The following is a 20,618-nucleotide window of genomic DNA, read 5'->3' as shown; positions in this document are numbered from 1 at the left end:
CAAAAAAGTTTTGTAACGTTATCACAAAAACCTGTCGCAATTTAGTTTTATCGCCAAATGCGCAATTTGATGATTATCCAGAAAGTCATAATTACTTGTGCTGACATTATTAATGACTTGTGTCTGACTGAATCGATTATCCCATGAGAGTGATAAGACAAATGTGCAAAATTAATAAAGGAGTTTCTTCCTTAGTAATCAATTAACGACAGTGAAGATTTTATGACAAATTGAAATTGTGACTTTTTTAATACGTATTTGTCGTATAGGGGAATCAAATAATGCCTACAATACGTACCGAATCCACATAAATCACTACGCATATGTAGAATATCGTTTCAGTCGTTTACATATAAATCGTAATCAGTCGCTGTAAATCTTGAGCGTACGTGATCTATTTTAAATGATGACAGAAGCAGCAAGAACGTAGCGGACGAAGAAGTTAACTTTTCGTCGGGACGAGAAACGAAAACTTTCGGGGTGGTCATCATGTGCGTCGTTGCCTTTGCGCCCGGGCTGCGACATTTTGCTCGTAAAATTGAAAGAATTTCGATAAACACGTATTTAGCAGGACTGTACGAAGAAACCGTGGAATTTTTATGTCCGATGCCAGCTCGTTTATCGTTTATGCCTCCGCGAATAGAAAATTTGCGTCTTCGAGTTTGTTCAGCCATTAATACCAACCAATAATATCTAGCATTACGGAAGCACTAGATCCACCTAGTGCACCATCCATTGGATCCATCCAAGATCCTAAATATTTTCCAAAACCAAAATTCATTTCAACCCAGAAAATTTCAAAGAATCTTGAAAGACCAGTCTCCGATCAATTTCTACGTCCCTGAATGAACGAGCCACGTAGTCTGGACGAACGAGACTGACACCTCGGCGATGACCCGTGGCTCGTAAACCCTCTCTTCGTCAACTTCTGTAAACTTGACTTCTTTCCTTCTCTAATGACAATTCCCCCCTATCCTCCCTACCTCTACGAACTCACGTTATCCTCTTATTATTATATACTAATTTAATTACCAGAGACTTGACCCATATCGGCGGCCTCTTTCAAGACTCATCCGATCAGATGGCCTCCTGATGAACCATCACCCAGAAATGAAGTCACCTCCCGTTTTTCGATGTTAATACTTTGCCACGTCCGTAACATCGAATACCCAAAATCCAGCCATCCATTATTTTGTCCCTATATTATCATCATCAAAACACCGGGCAACGTCTAGTCTGCTCCTCGGGATGATCAGTGATGCTGTACAGCTATTCCGCGAACAGCGACAATTCAACAGGTAGAATTTCTACTGCATAATGTCGCAATCTGGAATTCGCATGAATCATGCTGAACGATCATTGTGCAATTCATGAGACGAATAACAAGGCAGATGGCAATTCTTATAAGCAGTTAGATATCAGCAATTTTGAAATTTTCATTAACACTCAACGTATAGAATCTCTTATTTATCAACAAACATAGTTTTTCCGTTATCAAACATTTTGTTTACCTCATAATTTTTCTCCCTACGGCCACTTGCGCTTCACCCAATTCACTCTGGATCAATTGGATGTTTATATTTCCTTGTACATTCTCCAATTGCAGCAGGCCTGTCACTTTTTATTTCGTCCAAGTATCAGCCACGATGCCAGAATGCAGCCTGTCGAAAACAGCTGACAAATCATTGATTTTATAAAAAGTAATGAGTCGAAGGTGTTACATTAGTACATTAACGCCAATAATATAATCGTAGAAGCCTACACGTTACGAGCAAACATCGAACGAAACCAGCTCCTTTCGACATAAAAATTATGCTCGGAGATCATCAAAGGTAACTGCGAGACTTTGTCGGGCGTTTAGCACGGGGCAATTCGGTATTCTTATAAACATTCTTCTGAACGATATTTCATATCTCTCTCTCTTTCTTACTCTTTAATATACATGATTATCGGTGGTGAACGGAAAAGCTAACAGTACACACGATGTTGGCCGGGTTCTGTGGTACCACGCAGTCTGTCCTCTTATCTACTGTTGCTACTGTTGCTGTTACTACTACTACTACTACTGCTATTCTGCTTGTTGCAATATTGACTCTTCCCCATTATGATTATATTATTGTTACTACATATTGTTGACTGATACTAGGTCTATTCAGTGGTATCGTTTGTGACTTCCGGTACTGTAGATTTAGTGCCTCCAACTTTTTTTTATTGCAATCAGTTGATGCTAGCTTTTCCATCAATTTTTAACAGAACTAGAACAGAGTTAAACGCACGTGCTAAAATATCTGCGGATAAAGTCACATAGTGAGGATTATAAGTGCGAGAAAAAAAAGATGAAAAATATCAGACGCAGCGAAAGGACATCGATGTGCCGATCGACGATATCTCTATGTGACTTTTCATCATGAAATTTGTCTTTTATAACTCGTCGCTTTATATCTTTATAGGAGGTCACATAGCGTTCTCGTCGATTCGTCAGAAGACGAGAAGCCAATAATCACGCTCGACGTTCATTGTCTGATGTTTCTGGCCGATTTGTTGTTTTTAAGTGGCGCTAGACATTCTGACGCGATACTGGGAACGTGGAAACGTAACAGAGAGTCTTCTCTTTATTCCGAAGGTTCTTCATCAGGAATCCAAAATAGCTCAAGAGACTCCAGAGACTCTCATTGTAATCAATAGTTCTGATTATTGACTCGCATATCTATATACTTGGTTCCTATATCGATTTCTCCCTGTATTCGAGCGGTTTACGTAATCGTAGGAAATATCCGATGTTTTCCTCACGAAATTTTTTCGCATATTTTCCGGCAAACGACCCTGCGACGACGTCGTCGCGCACCGCGATCTGTGCCAGCGGACCTCCGCCGGCGGTTCTTGGCCTCGGGCGTCTCGCAAAACTGTGCCAAACCACGGTGACTTTCCATTGCGTCATATACTGTAATCACATCGTGAAGATCTCACGCGCTTTTGTCCCCTCACTCTCATTCGGATTTTCGATCTTGCCAGTGTCCCTTAAAACGACGAAGAATCGAAGAGACTAGAGAAGGAATAAGTATTACGCCGACGCATGTCATTTGAACTCGTGACTCTGTGGAGAAAAAAAGTTTGATTTTACGACGATACGCTCCAATTGCACTCTGACCTCCCGAGGCTAATTTTCACTCGATGGTCGAAGATGCCAGACACGAAATTGATCTTGGACGTTACATTCTCGTTCCGATCGCGCAATCGCCCTGCCGCGATCTCGATCCCGTGACAAGGTGGTCTGCGTAGCGTCGATCGAGATTAATAATGGCGATTTAATGATGACGCGTCTAGAGTCGACGCCTCCGACCGTGACGCGTCTCGATGAGAGGTGTGTCTCCCGCTGACGCAATAACGTCGCCAAACTCCGGAGTCAACAGAGCGTCTCGTGTTAATCCTTTTTTATAACAACCCACCTCTATCCTTCTTCATACTTCGGTCGGTCCTGTGTATCTGTCTCGCTACGTCATTGAATTCTTTGTATATCGAGGAGCTAACAATCGCCTCTTTGTAAGTTCATTCGATTCACGTCTGTTTTCGGCTCCGCGCTGTCTGCTTCTCGCAAGCGAGAAATCGTTTCGAGAATTTACGACGCTCGATCGGCACGTGGCTCAGGGACCAAGATAGCTAAATCGTGAGCTTGCAAGAGCTGGAGAGAAAGTGATGAGATATTACGTGGACTTGGATAGTGGAATATTTTTCTCGTCTATAGCTACACGAACAGAGGATAACTAACCGGTTGACCGAGAATTAAATCTCCCAGACGTTCAGCCATATACCGCCCCACAATTCTTTTTGACGTTTGGGTAGACGTACGCGGGACCTACTGACTCTTTTAGCCTAAGAATTTTTGTCGCGTGACAATTTCGGGGCTGCGCGCAGATTGAACGTCGGGTTATTGTGGTTAAAGGACATCGCGGGAAATCGGAAAAAGAAGAAAATGATTATGCGAAAATGAAGAGGTAATGGGTATATGCAAGGTCGTGATTGTTTTTTCTCGAGCGATGATGATTCACGATTATGCGATGTTGAGAAAATGTCGCGCGCACGCGACAGGAAATTCTTATGCGCTCTTGAGCTCTCGAGGGCGATCCGAGCCATCCGCAGGGACGCGAGGACGCTCGACGTCGCGTTAATGCTGGCGGCTGAGAGTCTACCGCCGCCATTGTTGACTATTCCGCGAGGAACACTGGGTCCCGACGTAAATCTCATTATTGAATATTCGTGATAAGAGTTATCAGCTCCTTATCACTCTGGGAACTTTCCGCTCGCGTAGCTCGACCTCTCATTTACTTCTCTTTGATCTTGGCTTAACTGCGTCCCGATGCATTCTTGCTGCACTACTTTATTGTATATACTTAACTCTCTAGCTACGACTGAGAGATAAACGTGGGATGCTGGAGCTTTTTTTAAGATGAATCGTCTTCTTGGAGGCTTCGCTATCATTTATTGTCTCTTTATTTTTAGGCACTTTCCAGGGCGATGTACTGCTTTGGTGCAGGATGCTTCTACCGGCTGTCACCAAGAGAATTTACAATCTTCAGAATAAACAATTGATCAAGTTGTTCTCGCGATTGTTTTCGCAAGATGAAAACGAGATGCTGGAACACTTGGAGCAGGGGGACGTGGCTGAGACAGTGCGCTGTTTCTTTGAGGATAGCGATGTTGTCCGTCCTAATCGACAGAGTGTGCTTACGTTGAAGGAGGTATGGGGACAGTATTTAGTTTTATCTTAGCCATTTCAGATATCTTGTTTCATTCCTTGGCAAATTATCTCACTATCGGTAGAATCTAGTATCTTCCTGCTATTGCTACTGAATAGAAATTGAGTCTGGATATAATTTTCGGTAATGTTCATTTGGAGATCCTGGAGATTTGTAAAGCCTTCTTCGCAAGGTATAACCTTGCCTATACTGTGAATGGAGTCGTCAAGGATTTCCTTGAACTTTTTCATATCTCCACAGGTCGATCAGTTTCTTGAGAATCTATCAAAGCTAACGCGAGAGGACGATCAAGTTCAACATTTTGCCAGCATTGTTGACAGGTAATGATCAACCATTAGTTCTTTAATAATAATAATTCTAATGATATGTATTACTGTTTTAGATGCACATCAAACGATTTGAAAATGATAGTCCGACTTATAAAACATGATCTGAGGATAAACGCAGGTCCAAAACACATGTGAGCTTCAGTGTAAAGATACATGGCTGATACACAATTACATATAATATTCATAGAGTCTAAATATTTGTCATACTTTTAGACTCGAAGCAATTCATGAAGAGGCCTACAGAGCTTTTCAAGTTTCCATGGACTTGAATACAGTTATATCTCGTTTTGTGAATCCGCCAAGCAGTAACACTTCAAACGCTTCATCAAGTTCAAATTTGGCAAGTCCGTCCACTTTGTCTAAAGTGACTGTTGTTTTAATGACACCTGTTCTACCTATGCTGGTGAGTAATAAAAAATTAAAAATTTAATTAATATTAATAAAATAACATGATATCACATCCATTAGCATGTAAGATACAAGAATACATAATAAATTTCACACTTCAATATGAATATAGGCCGAGTCTTGCACGTCCGTGGAAATGGCCATGAAGAAGTGTCCACTTGGAATGTTGTCCGAGGTCAAGTACGACGGTGAAAGAGTGCAAGTGCATAAAAGAGGAAGTGAATTCCGTTACTATAGTCGTTCTCTAAAACCAGTAATGTTACACAAGGTAATAGCTCACGTGGATTTATGTAAGATAAAACTTTTCAAATGGTACTTGGTTTCCCCCCACTTCGCCGTCAGTACGTATTCTGTAGTAAACTACGTACCCTTAGAGGTCCATCCTGATCCTCCTGGGAAACAACCCGTTCACGTGTCGTTGCCTCCAAGTGAACGATTTCATCCTGAATTTCGAGCGTTGGATACGAACGCTTCTAGAAATAGAGTTACGCTCTTAGATATACTTGCGATTCCTTTCTCGAGCCGCCATTTAGTTTTCTTGTTTGCTTTTGTACGTTTCAATGCACGGGCTTTATATACTTTCCTGTGGAATTTGGAGAAATTATCCAACTGCTCGCATTCGTAGAAAGATCAGTAGAGCGTTTGAATTTTATGTGGACAGTTTTGCTGATTTATTTTATCTACAGATTGTTATTATTCGTGGTATTTTTAGATTAACCATTTTAAGGATTACATTCCTAAAGCCTTTCCGTCGGCTGATGATCTAATTCTTGATTCTGAGATATTGATGATCAATACGAAAACGGGACAGCCTTTACCGTTTGGCACACTTGGTGTACATAAGGTAAATGTTATTTTTCATAATTTTACAATACCTGGGTAAATAAAATGATCTTTCTTGTTTTTAATGATTTTATAGTAAATTTCAGAAAGCTCAATTTAAAGATGCCAACGTTTGCCTCTTTGTTTTTGACTGTCTTTATTACAATGGTGATGTTCTAATCGACCAGTGAGTTTTTCATTGCAATAGAAATTTATAAGAAATTTGTGTATTTATCTCTCACTCGTTTCAGGCCTATGATAACTCGCCGGAAAATTTTAGAGGAAAAGATAACACCGATACCTAACAGGATACAATTGTCTCAGATTGAAGAAATCCATGTAAGGCTTGAAAAACTAATATTAATTCATTATTATTTTACATTCTGTATTGATTTTTTCAGGATCGAAAAGCTTTAGCAGAAATGATAGTGAGAATCTTGAAGATGGGTCTGGAGGGTTTAGTCCTGAAGGACATTACCGTACGTTTCTACTATCTCTACAAAAATGTTATCAGTCGTCAGTATTCAGAGACCGTCGGTTTTTCACCGCTACTCTCTGTTATAGGGAAAATACGAACCAGGGAGACGGCATTGGCTGAAGGTAAAGAAGGACTACCTATTCGAAGGTGCTATGGCAGATAGTGCAGATCTAGTTGTTCTCGGCGCTTGGTATGGCACAGGACAAAAAGGTGCGAGTCCTGTCTGTTATTAATATGAATAGTAAATAGGAAAAAAAACTTAAAATAGAACTGTACGATCTGTAACATTAAGGGAAGGGTACACCCATCTTAGTAGCAGCCTAAGTGATCACTAACGTAAACGAAGAAGAAAGAAAGCCTGCCAATGAAAAATCCGTGTATTAGAAGTGAGAAAGAATTCAGTACAGTGTCGTAGGGTGTATTGAAGCAACCAAACGAATTATAGTAAGTATAGAGCTTATAGTTTGCGAAAGAATACAATTTAAGATCTTCCATATAGCAGAAAAAATAATTGATGAAAATGTAAAAAGTTACATGATGAAAAGTATGTTAAGTCCATCGCACAAAAAAAAAGTAAGACGTAACATAAGCGGTAGGCGAGTGGCCAAACGTCCACAAGACCGTAAAATATTATGGTCGTTTGCTTGCTGGTCTAGAGCTTACGTTTTTTTTCGTGTGTGGTGGCCCTTATGAAGAGGTCTACAATTTTAGGTAGAGTTTTTTTAAAATATATTTATAAATATTTTCAAAAATGAATTAAAAAATTTCCCAATTTTTTAAAATGTTTCTCAAATTATATTCCTGACCGATAAAGACATAAAAACCGTCCAGAATTCATATATGTTCATGCCACTTTTGGCACTGAAATTGGTGGAAAAAGTTACACAAGAAAAAAATCACCAGCACTATCCGGGGTATCCATAATATGTATAGCTGAAAAAATGAGTGTACCCTCACCTTAAACAAGAAATTTTATTATTTCTTCTGTACGTTTAAACTATAGTGCGATCACCTCCAGCCGCCATTGACATTCTTAAGAATATAGTTTATTCGTTGTTATTCGATATGTAACAATTTTTGCATATGGCTCACATTAGATATTCATTGGCAGGAACTCTATAAGTTCTTTATACTATAAGAAGTACCTATTTTAAGAGAATTTTTAGGAGGCGATCGTCACCCCGTAGGACGTAGCAAAAATGTATATATCTTATAACCCACAGGATGTAAAGTGGTTCCACCTCCTTCGGGAAGATTATACTATCGTAAAAACGGTTCCTTATGGACGGTTCACATTACCTTTTACGAGGTGATCTTTTTCAGGAGGTATGATGTCCATTTTCCTTATGGGCTGTTACGACGAGGAACGTGACTGCTGGTTGACTGTGACCAAGGTAAACGGTTCGAATTACTCTGGATGAGAGAGAGAATTTTTCCCTGTGAAATGTAATTCCAGGTTCACACGGGACATGATGACGCGACCCTGGCACAGTTACAGAGCGAATTGGATATGGTGAAGATCAGTAAGGATCCAAATCTTGTACCAAAATGGCTGAAGGCTAATAAACCTATGATACCTGATTTTGTAGCTAAAGATCCAAAGGTTTGTTAATATGGACAAAAAATTGTAAATATTTTTATTTAATAATGGTATATAACTTTGTTCTTTGTAGAAGCAACCTGTTTGGGAAATCACTGGTGCGGAATTCACGAATCAAGGTGTCCATACTGCTGATGGTATCAGCATCCGTTTTCCCAGGGTAACAAGAATTCGTCATGACAAAGATTGGAAAACGGCTACATCATTAGCATATCTTCGGATTCTTTTTAAGAGGAGTTCAGAATCAATGGATTTTAGTCTTCTCCTTGGAAACACATCGAACGAAGATAAATCAGAAATTAAACCTGGTACGTTAAATATATTCGCAGGGACTTCAACGACGTCTGTAAGGGACTCAACGCGGCAGACGATGAAATCAATTAACGGTGTGAATAAGCGGAAAGAGAGGTACGAGAGCGAAGAGGAGTCTGCGGAAACTTCAATGACTGAATTGAAGAAGATAAACGGGAAGAAAATAAAGAGTGAGAAGAAATGTCACCTAGATTTTATGACTACGTCGTCATCAAAACTACAAGCTGGAAGTTCCTTGAAAAATGAAAATACTGATAAGCCAATCCAGAAAATTGAACAAAATTTTTATGAGGATATTAAAGTAAAACAGGAGAGCCCTTCATCTCTTTTGATCTACGATCTACCAACTGATTCTGAAACGGAAGCCGAGAGTGAAGACAATGAACGTAGTGAATACTACACGTATATGAATAGATCAGTGAGTAAAGTCTTAATGCTTAATACGTTACATATCCCTTAGTATCACGTCGATCGATTAATGGGTATTTGGGAATTTGCTTGTTCTACGTTGATATGTATAGTATGTGATATTCAGCCATAATGGAACTCCTGTCAATTGTATAGAGGATATTAAATGGTCTGGAGGGTTACCACCGGATACCAAATCAATATTACAGGCAGATAGATGACTGCCATGAAGTAAATGAACTTTGATTAAAAAAAAAGAGTATTTACAAAATAACATAAAACAATTTGATAGTATATCAGTATCAAAACCTTTACGAAACAATTTTTTAAAGTATATTAATAACTTGTACTATAGGTATACATAATAACGTACCGTATACGTGTAGTTAAAAGATAAAATTGTTCAGGTCATCAAAGGTAACACATACCCTTTTAGCAAAAGAACGTATAATGCGACGTAATAGGATTACGACGCCTTACGTCCCTCTAGAATATGTGAGAATATTAAATTAATTATATGAAAATAAGAAAGTGATGTACTATCTATTGATTTTATCATTAACTGCCTATATCTGCGTTTCTCATTCAGATGATTTAATATTAAGGAAATTACAGCTTTACTCAGTAGGAGTATTCAAGATTTAATAAAGTGTATATTGCTTGCAGAGATGCTTAGGATCCTTCAAGAACGTACGAGCAATACTAGTACCGGACATCGAAGGTAGCAAACGAGCTGAACTACATAAAAAATTAAAGACGTATCCTTTGAAACATTGTTATCACCTCGAAAAGAGACTGCAGCAACGTATGAGTACGTTTCAAACTGAATGAAGAATCCCAACTACATATTAACAAGGAAGATTATATAATAACGGCGAGAGTCTAAATTTAACTGTAGAGAAAGACTGTGAGCTAGAAAACTAGAATATTAATATGCACTGTCACGTAGCCTTTCACAAATAGTTTAAGGATATCACTGGAAATTCAGCGAGTACGTGCTACGCGTTGACTCTCCTTAGTAAATGCAGTACGGAAACTCTTGCAAATTGAGGAAATTGCAAAGCTACCCCACATACTCGTATGACGCATAGATACAGTTGTCTGTACTTTAAAAAGAAAAATTTCCCTCACTTCGAATTGTTATATAAAAAATCTAAATATACAATGATAAAGGTGCGTGTAGTATTATAGAATAACAACTGATAAAACTCCAAGCTATCACCATAAATGCAGCATAGACGTCAAATTGTCTCAAACACAATAGATTACGTCATATAGATTGATTAATGAATATCCCATACGTCCACGTTATTATAACAGATTCGAGCTAGCACTGCTTCCACAGCGTGTACGTGACAGATAGAGATGAATAAACTTTATCTGTAGCTAGATAATCGATTCCATAAGCGGTGAGGGACGTTCCGATTAACGCAGCTATTTACATAGCAAACGCAATATGTCTTCATGGCTACAAAGAGGATTTCCTTCATTGAGAAAAAGTGTCATATAGTGAATGACAATTGCACCTTGAAACTTTTGTATACTTTGACACCAGGTAGAGCTTTCTATCATTGCATAACACTTGCCCCAGTGAAAAGTTGATTACCTGGACATATAAATGCTACTTGAAGTGCAGATGTGCATATTCTCACTAAGAAATCCCGAGTCGTGCATGAAAATATAACTCTTGAAGTTTGGTGCGAACGAATTTTAAGGCAGAGAGGCTGACTGCTCAATATGAACGAATGTCTTTATTACCTTGTAGCGAAGATGTTGCGTAATCGTTCATCTCTGAAAAGTAATATGAGAATTCCTTAACGAGATATACGTCGTAGACTCGGTGTAACAGTTCTTGAGAAGAAAAATAGGTCTATGGCCACCCACGTGATACATCAAGCCAAGACTATACGTCAGGATGAGAGTGAGGTGATTCTTTTTGATTATTAAGAATGTCCTCTTACAGTCCAGAGATTAAGTTTCTTCATTTGATATCCGATTATTTGATACTGTTACTTCCACAATCTTTGTTTTGATTGAATGTATATGTAATATTCTTCCATGATCCAACTATACCTATATTTTTTATACGTGAGTATTTTCAGTATATTAACGAAGTCTATGGGTGACGTTTTTGAAATCTAAGAATTGACATGTTTCTTATTGGCTTTTGTCTTTTCAATCCACTACTCTTTTTTTTTTCTTCTCTTTCTCATCTCTACTTACTGATTTCTTGGCTCTTGAACGAGCTGGTATATGTTTGGGGTTTCTATACCTTCGGTTGAATTCCCTTTGAGGTCATTTATCGCACGAGATCATTTAACGTTCTCTCTTTCAATTGCCGTTCATTCAACTTGCCACTGAGATTCTATTAAATGCGACTTTGTGGTTTGGAAACGCGAGGCTCTGGCAATTCAATGCAGACATTTGGAACGCGGAGAATTGGTTAGGTATTGTGCGGCTGATATTCATCTTCTTTCAGATCTTCAGGGACTATGGTAAAGAGGCCTTACACGTTTGCGAATCCTGGGTGGAGGAATCGGTGAAGCAAGCCCGACCTGTCAAAATGGAACCACATGCCGTGATACTTTTGCCATTTTACTGCAGTTGTCGTCACCCACAACTGTAATATTCCCTGGGAGAATGTATTGATAGTCAAATTTAATTTAAGAATTATATTATTTAAAACGGTACAGTGTATAGGATATTTAGGTAATTAAAATAAATTGAAAGTCATCACCGATATGTATTTCTATTCTATGATATGAATACACGATATTGCGGGTGGATTACATTTACTGATTAAATACTGGTGGATTACATTACCACTTACATCTGATAAACAGAGAGGGGGATACATTAAAACCATATAATCTTTGTTAATTCAATCCTGTGGTAGAATTAGAGCTGATCCTTACACAAAATGCATCTTATTGGATAAGCTATTGTTGCTTCTGTTAGCATTTCTATTTCTTCTTTTGCATCTATGCTTGTACATCTGCTAGATACGCTCAGAACATCTTCTTATTTGGGACAAATGTTACAAGCTCTTGAAATCCTATGGATTAACCAATCTACAGTACAGTTACTGCGTGGCAAGGGAGAAGCTGTTAGATTAAAAAAAGTAGAGAAAGCGAGAAATTGTAGTGAAATTGAAATAATGATAATTTTAAGAATTTTATAACTTAAATTATGTCCAGGGTATTGAGAGTATGGGATGACTGTTTATCAATGAATTACTTAAGCTTATCTTACGCACGAGGAACAATTAAATTATTTGAAGATACATGAGACGTTTCTGTTCTCTCTTTTCCTCTTCATCTCCTTACCACCCTTCCGTTACCTGTCACTCTTCTTCAATAAAGCCTAAAGAGAGTAGAAACGCTAGGAGACATCGAGAGTCCCACGGGACTTTTTTTTCATTCCTTCATCTTATTTTGGGCTACAATAATTTACATCTAAGACAAATATTCACGCCTGAAGGTTTTATTTGCCAAAACACGAAACCGCATTGAAAGCGCACTGCTTCCAGTAGCTGCGCTTGCGCTGAAGATCCCCAAGATCCATTTGATTGCGAAGACGCTTAACTACCTGTTTTGTGAACAGGTAATTGATCAGTGCAGTCTCGATACCGCCGTCGTCGTCCACCAACTGAAAGTATAAATATTTTTATGAACAATATTAGACGCCATGAAAATTTCTGAAAATATTAGACTTAAATTTTTCTCGACCTATTTATCACCTCTTTATCTTGATCCATGGCTATTTAACTCTATTCTTATCAAACTCTGATAGAAATGGGATTAAGGAGGATAAAGAAAATTTAGGACCTTTATCCCAGGTCTGTGACCAGGAATGAAATCAATATTGACTCAGGCATTGGATTAGTGTCGCGAGATGGATTGTTCGTAAATCGTATAGTTACCACTAGAGGGCAACTTCATTGGTAGTTTACTATCAAACGTGGTTATTTGTATTTGGATTAGTTCATAGATGGCTGCTAATAAAGTAGGTCCTTTAGGCACAAGAGCTGGAGAACTGTAAGATAAAGCGAATGAACGCTATGTACAGAGCCGAAAGTATATACAATTTTTTCACTGTATAAAAAATCTTGACTATTCATTAACATTTCTTGAACATCTATTTTCATCATGTTTAAATATTCTTCTCAGTTTTTAATCACCTTCGAAAATATTTAATATATCGATCAGTTCTGTATTAAATTAAAATTTATAGTCTTAAATTACATTTTAGAATTTCTGTAATTTCGATAACGTAAATCGTTTGACTGCCCAAGGATAACACTTAAATTTGACATTAAACCTAAAACGGAGATGGAGATTTTCGTTATCAATTTTTTTCTAGTTATACTAAATATATTATTATTAAAAGTGCATACCGAGTATATACTCTGTCTAATCTTTCCATAGAACTATCATAGTAGCCAAAACTATTGAATTGTACAGCATAATGTGTGGATATCGAATCAAACATCTATGTAGATAATTTTGGCCTGTGGCTTGTTATATTGGATTACCACTAGCATGGAAAGCATAGACTACAGATACAAGCATAATCAAATTTATGCGAACGTGATCCTCACGTGGAATAATAGGCTTTGATCTGACCAGCTTCGAAATGCTACACTGTATTAACTCCAGGAATGTGGAACCGATTGCTATGATGATATTTCGATTTCCCTCTGCCATTAGAGACTATACTCTTCATTTCCTTTAATTTTACACCGGTTTCCATCGCGTATCTACTATATTTCCTCTGGAGAGTTAATAACTTGTACTTCCCCTTGGGTGCTTTTCCTTTAGTGAGGTAAGGGTGGTTCAAGCTTACAAATTAATTCTAACAACGTCAACGACCGCGGCGGGAACGGACGTCATTCGAAACGCGATTTAACGGATTATCGGGATCAGCCTTGGAATTCATGGAACGTTCGATTTTTACTATAACCTCTAGACAGAGGACGTCGGGACGTCGTTGCTGTTTTCCATTGACTACATTTATATCCTGACAACTCTGCTGTTTGCAATTTAACCCCCTGTCAACTCCATATCGGGAAAGAGTTTTACTGTTCTCGACATGAATAATATATAGAAGTTGCATTGTTCCACGTTGAACATCGCACGGAAACAAAACGTAAGGGAACGATAGAAAAATGCTGAAATACGTAAGAGAATTTCTTATGAATAACTAAGATACGATAAATAATTCACGACAAACAATTCATTGGTAATCCTAAAGTTGCTTTAACTTTGTCTTTTCACATTTTCATCGAAATTTGTATCTCTTTTCGCTACTTCATGAATACTATTAATCTTGTATTTATAAATCGGTGTTAACCGAGGGAAATCCTATTAAAACTTCGTGAGATCCATCAGAGACGCCACTTGGAAACTCGACCGAATGAAGTGGATGGGAAAATTGATCGAGGCCCTTGAGCTACGCGTATTTTTCACTTCAATAATTGAAATGGTAAGCGTCATTTTTTTGTCAATTGAATATAAAATTCTCTCTCTTATATGCATGTATATAGAAACTTGACGATCGTATAGTTTGAGGACAGGAAACACAAAGGGGCGTTCACAATAGCGAGCTGATGAATTAAAAAAAACTGACTACCTTGGAACATCACGAAATTGGAATTTTAACCTCACCTAACCTAACGAAAAATTTTCTAAGCCCATCACAACTTCGGGTGCCTAGCATTGAAAAATGTAAGCAAACTTGATGTGATATCTCGGCTTTATGGCACTGAAAACAGCCGTTACCCTGAAAATTGTTTGAAGACAAGCCTCAAAATAGCCAATACCTAAATGAAATCGTCTCAAAAATAGCCAAACGCCAAATCTATATATGTATACATACCCATACCCTTAAAAATGTTGATATATGTATATGAACATTCGTTTACAATTACATTTTACATGCTAATAAAATTTTATCTGAATTCTAAAATTGCGAGAGAACTTTTTGATATTTTCTATACAAAGCATCGCTAGTCCTCGAAATTGACTAAACGGATAATCGATATTTTCACATTTTCTTTCTTTTGATATTTTTCAATACGTATCATTTATTGAATATCAAATTGAGTAATGCTAAATTGAGTATAGGACCAATATCAATCAAAGTTACTTTTATTTTACTCAAAAGAGGAATCGAACGAAGTATTCTGGGATTTGAGGTTATTTCATCCCTCAGATACGTCATTCTTGTCGGATACGCCTTTTAATCCAGATATCCGAGTCAGTTTGATATCACCCCGAACTCGTTATCGACGCACTCGATAACGGTCTTGATTGACTTTGAGAATCTTCTCTGCTCCCCCCTCGTCAGAGCGCTGTAGGTTTGTTATTACAGTAAGTCGCTGGTAAAAAAAAAAGAAAAAGTACTAAAGTACCGTTTCTATCTTTTTCTCCTGCTTCACAGATATTCGGAATTATAAAAGTATAAGTGAGAGACGGATGAGCAGATAGTTAAAAACTAAAACTTCCTGCGGTTTCTGCTTGTCTCTATTTGGTATCTCAAAAAAGAGAAGTAGCACGGTGCTGATTTGAATTTTAAATTATTGCGCAAGTTAAATCTTTGACTAAACTCTCAAAACTTTTTCCCTTATCAAAAAGGTAGATATACTATCATCCAATAGATAGAGTACTGGGTAAATCTTTTACCCTGGTCCATTGGCTTTTCCGTGGAAAAAAACTTCGAACGAAGCACAGCTTACACTACGTAGCTACCTAACAAGGAAACCAGTAAATCCACACCTGTAGCCCATAAGTATCAGAATTCGATATTGCCAGGAGTGGAAACATAAGGCGCACAAGCTGGCATTATTATTGGAACGTAAACGCAGCTGTTTTACTGAATCGAACGCTTGGCCATCCGTCTGTAAGTAGGGACCGAGTAACTAGAGAAAGAGAAACGCAAGGAAAGCTGGAAAATCAAGAGAAAATACAAGCTACGAATTGAAAACAGAAGTCGAAGCTTTTATCAATGGATAAATCAAGAATTTCTACTGTCGAAGACATAAGAATTCTCAATTACAGTTTCTAAGCTAGTTTTTCATGACTGTGTACGGCTACGTAACTCAGTCAGAAAAGCGAATCCTGATAGAAAATCATCAATAGGAAAATCAATAAATAAAAATCAATAATCAAGAAAAAATAATCGTCAAGCATGAACACGTGCAAGAAGTCTCACGGTTAAAGCCAAAAAAATCTGACGTAATCCTAATATGCACTGATAAAAGACACAAGGAAGAGGGGAGCTGACAAATTTTTACGATTCCAAAAAAAAAACGCATCCGATAATTCCACGCGTGATTTTACATACACGTATTTAGTAATCTCACTACTCGAGTGACCATGCGAAGTATGATGTGATCCTGAAATTCGATGGTGGCTCATATGTTACGTAAACCAAACCCATGCTACTTTACATAGGATCGTCTAACCAACTTCCAATAAGACATTAGGCTAGTACATCTTTCCGACACCAGGGTTCTCGAATTCGCACATAAATATCCGTTAGATTTTTCTTACCCAGAAAAAGTTCACGAGTAAAGATGGATTTCTCAATTTACCCATAATACCTCGAAATTCAAGCGTAACCTAGCGTATCGACCTTTTCAATTCTCCATGAAACTTTATAACGACTCATTCAAGACGTTTCCAATTAATTGTAGAACGGGAGACGCCATCCTGATACTTCACGTCATCCAATATTTCTTAAGCATGTTAAATCTTTTTCAAGCTCTATTCCACGTGTTTCTTATAGATCCTCTGGGTAATCCAAATGGCCCGTAGCTTTCCTCACTTAAAAGCTCTCACGAGATATCCTCCATCCTGTTACACCTCCACGTGAACCTTCCTCGTTAAGGTCCCGTCTTGGTAACGAATCACTCTACCCCTCGTTATTCCTGACACCATTGGCCTCTCGTAGTCTGGTGTGTCGGACGATGGACGTCATGATAAAACGGCCCGGATACAGAATTCCAAAGCGTCTCGACGTCTCCGATACGCTCAGGATATGAAAATGCTTATAAGTGCATATTTGAACCAGTTTAGAATCTCATTACTACGTTAATCCAAAATCAGATATTAATGCTCGTCTAATGATTCTTGCTTTTGTATTTTGTACAAGTATCATTTGTTATTCTTGTTTACAAATTGTCTACAAACAATGCTATGCCCTTTTTAGGTACTGTATTTTCTTGCTGTCTTATTCTCGGATGATAAATGATGACGCAATAGTTTAAAGAGACAAGAAAACATGTGGTGCTTCATCCGCAACATAAAAGCTCTTCCAATATGTTGAAAAAGCTTTGCCAACTCCTTCAACTTTTTCACGATAGCGACGGGCACTGGTTTACTGAGACCTGGGAAAACTTTGCATATGCTAATGCGACACTGTGGTACAGTATGTGACTGACATTCACTTTGAAGCAGAGAAAATGATGAATATGTGCTTTAAGCAAGCTCCGTTTATTCTCTGCGGATAAACTTTGTTCCTTGTAAAAATAAGAACTTACGTCAAGCTCGTTGAGAAACCTTTCTTTGTCAGGAGCCGGCAGAGCGGACGCCAATCCGGCAATCCCAATGAGGATCACAGCCAGACAGATCGTTGGTCGTAGATAAATCATTTTTTGCTAGAAAAAAAAATTACTTTCAATTTTAACATGAAGCTTTTCGTAAGATTAGCAAAGAACAAGATAAAGATTGACAAATGTAATTCCATTCCGAATTATTATTTTTAGCTCGCCACATCGAATTTAATCGTTTAGTTAGCGAGATTCGATGTTAATTCTATGTTACATCAGAACGAGATTAAATTGTTCAACGGTCATTTAATCGTTTGATTAAAATTCACGGTGGATATAAATATCCCGTACACAATTAAATGGGCTTTTCGAGTAAAGAAAAAAGAGAAAAGGAGATGAATCCATAGTTAAAGTCAATAATAGTTGAGTTGACAGCATCTTAAAAACTTACAATGTTAAAATGGTTTACTCAAGTAAGAGAGTTGACGTGGCTTATTTCACGTTATTGAAGTTTACCGTAGCGTAGCTTTACGAAATTGTTGCTTGAACTAAAGCTGTGTCTCTCTCAGTGAGTTACTTCGCTGCACAAGAAATAAGCGCACTCTCCATCTCTCTCTGATTCTTACTACGTCCCGCTGCTCTCAAGATTTTCCAAGTCTGTATTCGACGAGACGCATTCTCATTATATTCAAATTCTATGCACTGATATACGTATATCGCGCACTGCGCTCCATATAATATTTGATTAAAGTTGCATAACTGATAACGCACTGCATAAGGGCAGAAGTGGGCGTTCTAATTCTAAAATTTTACGTCTCAATGTCATTTTGTGAAATTACTGTTTCAATGGAATTTACTTACTGCCGTTTGAGTAATAGAGACAATAGAGAAACCTTACTAGTTCCCTTTAGGAAAAGCTGGGCCTTTGTTATACTCCCTAGTAAATTTTCTGTTCCCCAGTTGGCATTCCTTTTGACAGCGATATATCCAGAGCGGTTACAAAGTAACAGCCAATGGTATGGCTGTTGGGAATTAGTCATCCTTTCAGAGTGAAACAGTTCGTACAATACAGTATAGGCAAAGTTGTGTCGACACAACAGACTGCGTACCGGAAAGTATTAAAAAGAAAATTCCTTCCGTATGTCTTTTTTGACAGTGCTTCCGTGAAATGGTTTTTGTATAAGGTTAGAGTCTGTGCGTTTGACGGATGACATGCTGAGGAGAAAAAGAACTGAGATCCTCAGACACGTATTGAAATACCGACGCCAAGGATATATGTCGTTTGACATTATACAATCACTTTGGAAATAGGTAAGTTGCCTGTTCTGAATTACGCGGTCGTTCTAGTCAACTGATGTATTTTACGGCATCGAAACGTCGTAGAAGATGTCCTTTTACGACAATAGTATTTTAATAATGATTATACAGATAGGTCTCACGCGTATATGCGACGAGTGTCTTGTGCGAAACGATGTGTTAAGAGTTGAAGGGCGAGGGACCCGGGTTGCAAGGTAAAGTGATAACGTGTTTTTATATGCCCGTTAAATCGACCCATGGAATATCTAGGTTCGGACTAGATGTCGTTTGGATAAAAGCAAATGTTGGTACCATGAGAAGGTATTGGGAATTTTTTTTTTTAAAGCTTTAGCTCCATTTCAAGAGGCAGATAGTTACTGCTTCGACACGGCGATAACTATTTTTAAAAATTGCGCTATTAGGTAAAAATTCTAAATTTGATTAAGAAATGATTACATATACCACATAGCTATAATTATGAACTTTTAGTCAGTCGTTTAATTAGTTTTCTTGAAATTTAATGACTTTTGTAACGTAATGTAATTTGCTTCTGAGTCGCTTTCTATTCTAACCGGAAGTTTAATTGCGTTATTCGCTACAGTTGGATACTGTATTAAAGTGCAATAGTCAGTTTGTACTAGAGTATATTCGTAAGGCTTGAGAAGAATTTTATTTAATGAGGCTGTTACGTGAAACATTAATAATATCTAACAATAATAATGAAAATCCAAAATGACTATTTAGTATTCGCTCCAGTTTAAATTGTTTATCGGGACAATGACATTCTTGGAAAGTATAATGATTTTACGTACCAATCGCTGTATTGCTGTATTATAAGTAAACGCGTGTAATTTTAGACTAGTGCATTGAGTAAATAATAAAATTTATTCAATTCCACTGATAAAATGCAAAAAAATTATATTTTTATGTTTATCTCTATATCAACCATATCTGCTTGCACAGAATTTCCAAGCTGCAAGCTCGTTTAACATGAAATATATCCAAATTGTGATATTTAAAGCACGTTGGAGTTGCGCAAATGGCGCGTGATTATGCAAATTTTCTAAAATAAAAAGAAACCGCAAGCTCTAACAGGATGCTAAATATTAAAGAAGCACGAAAATATTCGAGTCACGAACTTATAAAAGGGAAACAAATTTGCACAACATTCTCGTTTGGTCCTTTTTTTTATCAACTACACAAGAAAATGTCATAAATATAAAGGTAATACGACCCTACCTTTTTGTGCTTTAGAGTAAACCTCTACTGATAACAGAGAAGTAATCTTCTTTCAAAGTTGTCAGTTGATCCAGATCAAGATGACTAAATTCACAGGTTGTCGAGGGATGCTGCTCAGCTGGTGCTTCGACGCCGTTGTGACTGAGCTTGCAAGCACGCGACCACTTTATATCCCGCTCGTAAGCGCCGGGTGGGTGCTTCAAGGGTGGTGGAGCGAAGAGTGGCGGAACGAGAACCTCCAGCCTCCAAACTTCGGAACCACCTACAACCATTGGCAGCCTCGAATCTGGCAGCCCTGCAGCCCTCCGTCCCAATTCCTCATCTGTCTCTTCTTTATACCGCTCTCAGATGCCACATGTCAATTGGCCAGAGCTACGATTCAAGCAACAGGATCCGGAGGTTATGGAACGAGATTGAAAAT

At 38.0% G+C, this 20,618-nt stretch overlaps 2 protein-coding genes across 4 annotated transcripts in view; one reads left to right on the top strand and one right to left on the bottom strand.

The window, feature by feature from the left end:
* The window catches only part of LOC107266720 (DNA ligase 3), a 29,773-nt gene extending 18,009 nt beyond the window's left edge, over window positions 1-11,764 (top strand). For all 3 annotated transcript variants that reach the window (XM_025084022.1, XM_015737484.2, XM_025084023.1), the window contains 16 exons: window positions 4,498-4,736; window positions 4,995-5,074; window positions 5,137-5,214; window positions 5,297-5,486; window positions 5,604-5,759; window positions 6,204-6,335; window positions 6,421-6,500; window positions 6,565-6,652; window positions 6,715-6,792; window positions 6,878-7,001; window positions 8,115-8,185; window positions 8,248-8,394; window positions 8,465-9,121; window positions 9,778-9,869; window positions 10,947-11,037; window positions 11,591-11,764. In XM_025084022.1, coding sequence (XP_024939790.1) covers window positions 4,498-4,736; window positions 4,995-5,074; window positions 5,137-5,214; window positions 5,297-5,486; window positions 5,604-5,759; window positions 6,204-6,335; window positions 6,421-6,500; window positions 6,565-6,652; window positions 6,715-6,792; window positions 6,878-7,001; window positions 8,115-8,185; window positions 8,248-8,394; window positions 8,465-9,121; window positions 9,778-9,869; window positions 10,947-11,037; window positions 11,591-11,737 — 2,450 coding nt within the window. In that variant the 3' untranslated portion in view covers window positions 11,738-11,764. The remainder of the gene's footprint in view (window positions 1-4,497; window positions 4,737-4,994; window positions 5,075-5,136; window positions 5,215-5,296; window positions 5,487-5,603; window positions 5,760-6,203; window positions 6,336-6,420; window positions 6,501-6,564; window positions 6,653-6,714; window positions 6,793-6,877; window positions 7,002-8,114; window positions 8,186-8,247; window positions 8,395-8,464; window positions 9,122-9,777; window positions 9,870-10,946; window positions 11,038-11,590) is intronic.
* A 70-nt stretch (window positions 11,765-11,834) lies between these two features.
* LOC107266734 (prohormone-1-like) lies at window positions 11,835-20,351 on the bottom strand. The gene is made up of 3 exons (XM_015737509.2): window positions 20,198-20,351; window positions 17,654-17,770; window positions 11,835-12,759 (listed from the first exon to the last, which is right to left on the bottom strand). The coding sequence occupies exons 2-3, from the start codon at window positions 17,762-17,764 to the stop codon at window positions 12,595-12,597; spliced, it is 276 nt and encodes a 91-aa protein (XP_015592995.1). The 5' UTR covers window positions 17,765-17,770; window positions 20,198-20,351; the 3' UTR covers window positions 11,835-12,594.
* Between the last annotated feature and the right edge of the window lie 267 nt (window positions 20,352-20,618).

Source organism: Cephus cinctus, unplaced genomic scaffold (assembly GCF_000341935.2).
Source record: "Cephus cinctus unplaced genomic scaffold, Ccin1 Ccin1_scaffold0330, whole genome shotgun sequence".
Classification (NCBI taxonomy): Eukaryota; Metazoa; Arthropoda; class Insecta; order Hymenoptera; family Cephidae; genus Cephus; species Cephus cinctus.
Note: the sequence above shows the minus strand (reverse complement) of the source record. Positions and strands in the feature narration are given on the sequence as shown.

Coding starts and splice junctions, on each gene's coding strand:
- LOC107266734 (XM_015737509.2), bottom strand. CDS start 17,764: ATGATTTATCTACGACCAACGATCTGTCTGGCTGTGATCCTCATTGGG. Junction 12,760..17,653: donor GGTTTCTCAACGAGCTTGAC/GTAAGTTCTTAT, acceptor TTATACTTTCAG/TTGGTGGACGACGACGGCGG.